Raw genomic sequence first — 5,939 nt, 5'->3', positions numbered from 1 at the left:
ATACAAAGCGCCACCTAGCGTGCATATTTAGCTATTTCATGCGCAATTATAGACAGGCATCTCGTAAGTCGCCAATAGGGGTCCTAGTTAGCTTGGTTAGAAGTCTTAACAGCTCAAAACTAGTCTGTTTCGTTTTCTTAAAGTGACTTAGTAAGTTTAGCACGCTTTTGTGCACACACGAAGATACATTAGATACAAAATAGCCTCCAATATATAACTTATATTATTTACTTCTAGAAAAAATGTAAATATAGAAGCGTAATTTGTCGATGTTGTTACTGTTAGCTAACTGAGTCCGTGCTGCTCTCATCTTTCCAGATGAAGAGATGGACGGTTATCCCGGTGTCACTGGGGGGGATTCTACACAACAACAAGAAAGACATTACTACCTGTTATCTGAACTGCAAACACTGGTCAAAGGCTTGCCGAGGTATCGTTACTTCCTCCACCAACTTTAGAATAGTGCTGTGATATGAAGGGGCACCTTTTTAAAGCTGTGTAACTGATCTCTAGATGATTTATTTCTTGTTTTGCTTCTTCCTCCGTGGTTAGCTCCTTTCAGCAGCGCCTGTCCTACAACACGCTGAGTGACCTTGCTCTAGCCCTGATAGACGGGACGGTATATGAGATTGTGCAGGGTCTGCTGGATATACAGCATCTGACAGAGAAGAATCTCTACAATCAAAGACAGAAGCTGCACTGTGAACACCAAGGTTTGTGGACTGCTGAACAGGAAACGCACAGGACACGTCCCCTGTTCCAGCTTAGCTGGTTTTCATCTTGTCTGATGATGTTTGACAACATTTCAACCACATGATTCCACAGAAAACGACTCCTGCGTAGTCCAGAGATGTTATCATAAAATACCATATACCTATAAAATACAACACTGTTGTAAAAAGGACACATAACTAATGCTTTAGCAAATTAATCTATTTATACTACAGGCCTCTATACTATGAAGCAGGATTTTGTCTTATTCAGGTTACTTAAGCGTTGTTTGTTTGTTTTTTTGTTTTTTTTGTTGGTTGCAAACATCTTTTCAACATTGTTATTCTATAAATATTAATGTGTTATCCTAAAATAGAGCACCAATTTGTACTTAGAGAGCTTATATCAAATTTATGCAGACTAAGCCTAAATTCTCTTTTTATATTTATTCTTTTCTCTTAGACCATGTCTTTTAAATATTAATTTAATGAAGAACTTAATTATAATCCATCAGAGTTGTTACATTGATAATTCTGTAAACTCACACAGTGTGCACTTTTGCCTGCTTTCTTTCTTGGCTAAAATAGACTAAACATCATTAATATGACTGCTCTTTTCCAGCTCTTTTTCAGTTTACTCTTATAATCCTATATTGCTTTACAGTGCATTTCCCCATACTGCTGTGTTGCTTTCAGTCTGAATTGTGTGTTTAACCTTGTCATAGTTTTACAATTAGTCATTCTGTCGCCAGTACACTTATCAATTCCTGTGATCAGTCAGATGGCACCAACTTTCATGTTAATGCACAGAGCAAATAATGCATTAGTGAGTTGATAACAAGCTTCACGACTGATTATCTTGATTGCCAGTGTTAGGGTAAGAGCAGCCAGAGAACCGAAAGATACCCTGGGTATGTTGAACTCACTTCATAGTACAGAAAAACTATGACAGAAGTTAAAAATGACAAAACATTTAAAACCAATATTAGTATTTGTGAGATTATTAACCTTAATTTTAGAAAATATGTATATAAAAAAATTATATATTAAACATAAAGTCAAAGATAAAGAGGGGTTCGAACTCAGATTAGAGCCACTACTCCTTCAGATTGAAAAGAGCCAGTTAATGTGGTTCGGCCTCCTGGGTGAGGTGTTCCCGGCATGCCCTACCAGAAGGAAGTCCCATGCAGACCCAGGACATTCTGGAGTGATTATATCTCTTAGCTGGCATGGGAACACTTTGGTGTTCCTTTGGACAAGCTGTAGAAGGTGGCCGGGGAGAGGGAGGTCTGGGCTTCTCTGCTTAAGCTGTTGCCTCCTATCGATGGATGGATGGATATTTTTCTACACATACCACTTGATAAATTCAAACACACTATTAATGAGGTATTCCACCAAACATTAAGCACATGCAAGGCAGTGCCTTCGGAAACTCACAAACTCTGGGTTTGTGGGTTCACAAAAAAACTCACTAAGCATACAAACTAGCATAAATGTAGTGATGGTTTGATGAAGTCCTGTGTGGAATCTTTCAGTTGCTTCATCAAAGGGCAAATGACACAAAGCCCTGTTCAAAAGCTCAAGTGCTGACATCTGCTGGTCATTCAATGTACAGCAGCCCTGCTGTGATAATACATGTGGGCTACATAACAGTCAATATATAAATGTAATGATGTATCAATGCAAAATACCTATATTAGGTCCTGTGTATGTGTATGTATGTGTAGAGAGAGAGAGAGAATACCTCTAACTAACCATGCTCTCTGAGATTAATTTAAGATGTATGTCATTATAGGGAGATATGATATCGCCTTTTTGGTGGGTCCCTAATGTGCTTACGATCTCTTTGCAAGTTTGTGATGATCCTCAGAATCACCCCAGATCCAGTTCACGCAAAAAATAATAATAATTTCTGCGTCTTTTCAACAGCTTGAATCACATAATGAGACACTCCTGTCACATCAGAGAAATGGGCCCTCGTTTATCTTTGGTCATGTGATATTCTGAAGAGTGGTACAGGCCTCGACATGGGCTTCATTTGGACACACCCCCTTAGTCGACACAGGCCTCCAGGCTTCAGTTTCAGACATACCAGCCCTGCAGAAATGAAAAAAGGTTGAGAAAAATGATCCTATAAGTGTTGTATTTGTAATAGGGCTGCCTCGATTAGTCGACTAGTAACGATTACGTCAACTATTAAAATCGTCGATGACTAATTTAATAGTCGACGCGTCGTTTGAAGCTTTGTAAGATCCCAAAAGACGCAGGAATAAGTAGTAGTATTTAAGAGTGTAATAACGGACTGAAACAGAAGATGGCAGCACTGCATGTACAAGGATGCCAGCTGCCGTTAAACCCCGAAGAAGAAGAAGCTGTGTCCCAGAATTCATAGCGCTGCCCTGCTCAGTTGTCAACAATGGCGGCAGCTAGTTAGTTTTTATATTACTCATATTATTATTTCTGGGTCACAAAATAAACGTTTAACATATTTTCAGGCGAGAATGTAGCTGTGTAAACTTCAAATATCTGCTCAGTTTATCAAGACACCACATATTTTCAAAAGCGCTCCGACGTTTTGCGCTCAGACGTGGGTAGCTGACGTCTCAACAGCTCAATAGCGAGCCGGGGTTCAAGGCTCACTAGAGCCTGTGAGAACACCGGACTCCCAGCAAATTGTTTTCAAACCCACCGCTGTCTTTCGCTACTCAGATTAAACATGATATATAAGTCACTTAGATAACTTAAAAATGTTATTGTTTGGCTTTTTTTTTAGTATTTTATTTATTCCTGAGTAAATTGGTTTGGCTGAGATTAAAGTTATAGTTTTTACACAGCTGAATAAACGTCAAGCAGACAACTGATAATCAAAAGTGTGAGATGTGCGAGAATATACTCTGGTGTCCTGTTATATTTTAGATAGCAAGGAGCAACGGCTGAGTTTATTAAACTCCACCGAAACAATCTGCAAATGTCATTAAAATTTAATAAACTATCCTCTTGTCTTTATTTTTAGTTAGCACATACCTTAAACACTTAAAGCTGTAAGATAATGATAGTTATATAAGAGCAGATGCATGCTGGTGCAATAAGCTGTACGTTTTACGTCCAATGGATGCATGATCTGATTAGTTGACTAATCGCAGAAATAATCGGTGACTAGTCGACTATCAAAATAATCGGTTGTGGCAGCCCTAATCTGTAAAGAACTCTTGCTACAGACGTCCAACACTGAGTGAATGACACGCACCAAACTATGGCCATAGGCGAGGCTTATGTTACTTATGAAAACACAAAGCATCTATCAGGTGAAAATATGTAGGCTAGTTCATACAAATTGGAAAAATTTATTTCCATGAGGTCGACTGCACTTGTGATGCAGCTCAATTTTAGGTCTGTTTTAAGCGATCAGCAGGTCGTCATCTGAAGATAATGACGTGGATTTGGCATGAACTGTTCATGTCAACCTTTGCCTCACACGTCTTTCCTCATGTTGTACATTTTCCATTGTTATACCTCTCTGACCTGTCTTCCCCATGTGATGTTGTAATGTATGTATGGTCGGGAGGGTAAGATGGCGCTGGCAAAGGTCGGCAGCCTTAACCCAACAAATTTTCCACACGTGGGACTAATAAAGCTTATCTTATCTTGTGACCTATGCTGCTATTACACAATGACAAAACTGCAGACAGTGGCATCAGGAACACAGAGAGGGAAATATATAAAGAGTTGTCACCTGTTCACAGGAACACCATTTAAACTGGAATGCCCGCCATTCATTTTGTCTGGTATTTGTTGATTACCATCACTAACTTTCCCTGAAATTCACCGGTGCGGCAGGTATTACAGTTGCTTCTTGGGAAAGGAAACCTTAATCTGTTGATTAACTGGTTCTCTTTTGTGTGCAGCACTCAAACAAGACCTTGCACGAAAACACAAAGATGCCCTGCAGTCATGTAAGTCTCACAACCTTGTGCTGCTCAAAGCAAACCAACAAGCCGAGCTAGAGGTAAGCACTGAAATTCTAACATCTCTGCTTACTGAATGGTATTGCTCTATGCTTTTAGTTTACAGCTTTGTGTTGTTGTATCAGGCTCTGGACGTTCGTGTGCGAGAGGAACAAAAAATGATGGATAAGAAGATCGTAGCAGAAATGGATCAAAAAGTGATAGACCAGCAAAACACGCTCGAGAAAGCAGGAGTCCCTGGGTTTTATGTCACTACTAATCCTCAGGTTAGTTAGCTAATGACTAAAATGTATACTGAGCCCTCAAATACAGGTGGAGCAGTACTTTGTGACAGAGCAGAAGGCTGACACTAGCTGCTCTTCAAACTCTGTGTGTTTCAGGAGCTGACAATGCAGATGAACCTACTTGAATTGATCCTTAAGCTTCAACAGAAGGAGTCTCAATCTGGACTTCTATGAGGAGGATGATAGAGCAACCTATTTGTGCCAAACAAAACTGAGAAAAATTGGTCACAATCCAGTAACCGTGATCTGCCCCTGGGGTTGGCGAACATACAACACTCCTGTCTTCTAAGAAGCGGCAATTTCAGGCGCATGCTCCAAGTGCTCTTATCATCAGTGTCATGTGGAAAAAAGCTGCTTTTGAAGTATTGAAGTGAGACGTTGCAAGACACAGTGAAGCGGTAGCAGGCTGTCACAGCTTAAATATCACAGCCTGTAAGAAATTAAGAAGGTGTTTTGTTATTAATCATTTAAACGGGTTTACCAGCCCTGACATGGGGACACGAGAGCCTCCCGAGACTCATTAATTCAACACTTGAAGTCAAAGGAGAAGTTTTGCTGATTTATGCGGACAGAGAAGTAACTCTGAGCAACAACGTATTGCTTTCTGTCAAGAAAATTAGTTATTTGATGTTTCTTTATGATATTTATTTAAAATGCGTAAATAGAAACACTCTTTGAAGTGTTGTCAGTTTGACTGTTCTGTTTTTTTTTAAGCAACTTTATTTGAGTATTACTGTAATAGTTCCTACACTGTCATGTGTTTTTGTGGCTGTTCTGTTTGTTTCAATTATTTTGTATTATTGGAGAAATATATTCATGGTTATTATAACTGAATACATGAATAACTTAATCCATGAATAAATAAAAGTGCAGCCAAGCAGAATTAACGATTGCCTTAAGTTTTTTGTCGGTCTAACATCAACTATCATCCATCGTGTTATGATGCTGTATCAAGGTTTCATTTTACTGTTAACTACACA

General features: G+C 39.2%; 1 protein-coding gene across 1 annotated transcript; it reads left to right on the top strand.

Annotated features, from left to right (window-relative positions):
* Nucleotides 1–56: 56 nt before the first annotated feature.
* Nucleotides 57–5,842, top strand: dgcr6 (DiGeorge syndrome critical region gene 6). Its single transcript, XM_085179478.1, has 6 exons — nt 57–150; nt 319–430; nt 553–713; nt 4,616–4,716; nt 4,801–4,941; nt 5,056–5,842. The coding sequence occupies exons 2-6, from the start codon at nt 327–329 to the stop codon at nt 5,131–5,133; spliced, it is 585 nt and encodes a 194-aa protein (XP_085035604.1). The 5' UTR covers nt 57–150; nt 319–326; the 3' UTR covers nt 5,134–5,842.
* Nucleotides 5,843–5,939: the final 97 nt, after the last annotated feature.

The sequence above is a fragment of the Neolamprologus multifasciatus genome, chromosome 12 (genome assembly GCF_963576455.1).
Source record: "Neolamprologus multifasciatus chromosome 12, fNeoMul1.2, whole genome shotgun sequence".
In the NCBI taxonomy this organism is placed as follows: Eukaryota; Metazoa; Chordata; class Actinopteri; order Cichliformes; family Cichlidae; genus Neolamprologus; species Neolamprologus multifasciatus.
This window is presented reverse-complemented; position numbering and strand designations above follow the sequence as displayed.

Bases quoted from the DNA above. Each gene is read 5' to 3' on its own strand.
- dgcr6 (XM_085179478.1), top strand. From the start codon at position 327: ATGGACGGTTATCCCGGTGTCACTGGGGGGGATTCTACACAACAACAA. The intron at 431-552 runs GTATCGTTACTT...CTCCGTGGTTAG, and splicing joins CTGGTCAAAGGCTTGCCGAG to CTCCTTTCAGCAGCGCCTGT. The intron at 714-4,615 runs GTTTGTGGACTG...TTTTGTGTGCAG, and splicing joins GCTGCACTGTGAACACCAAG to CACTCAAACAAGACCTTGCA.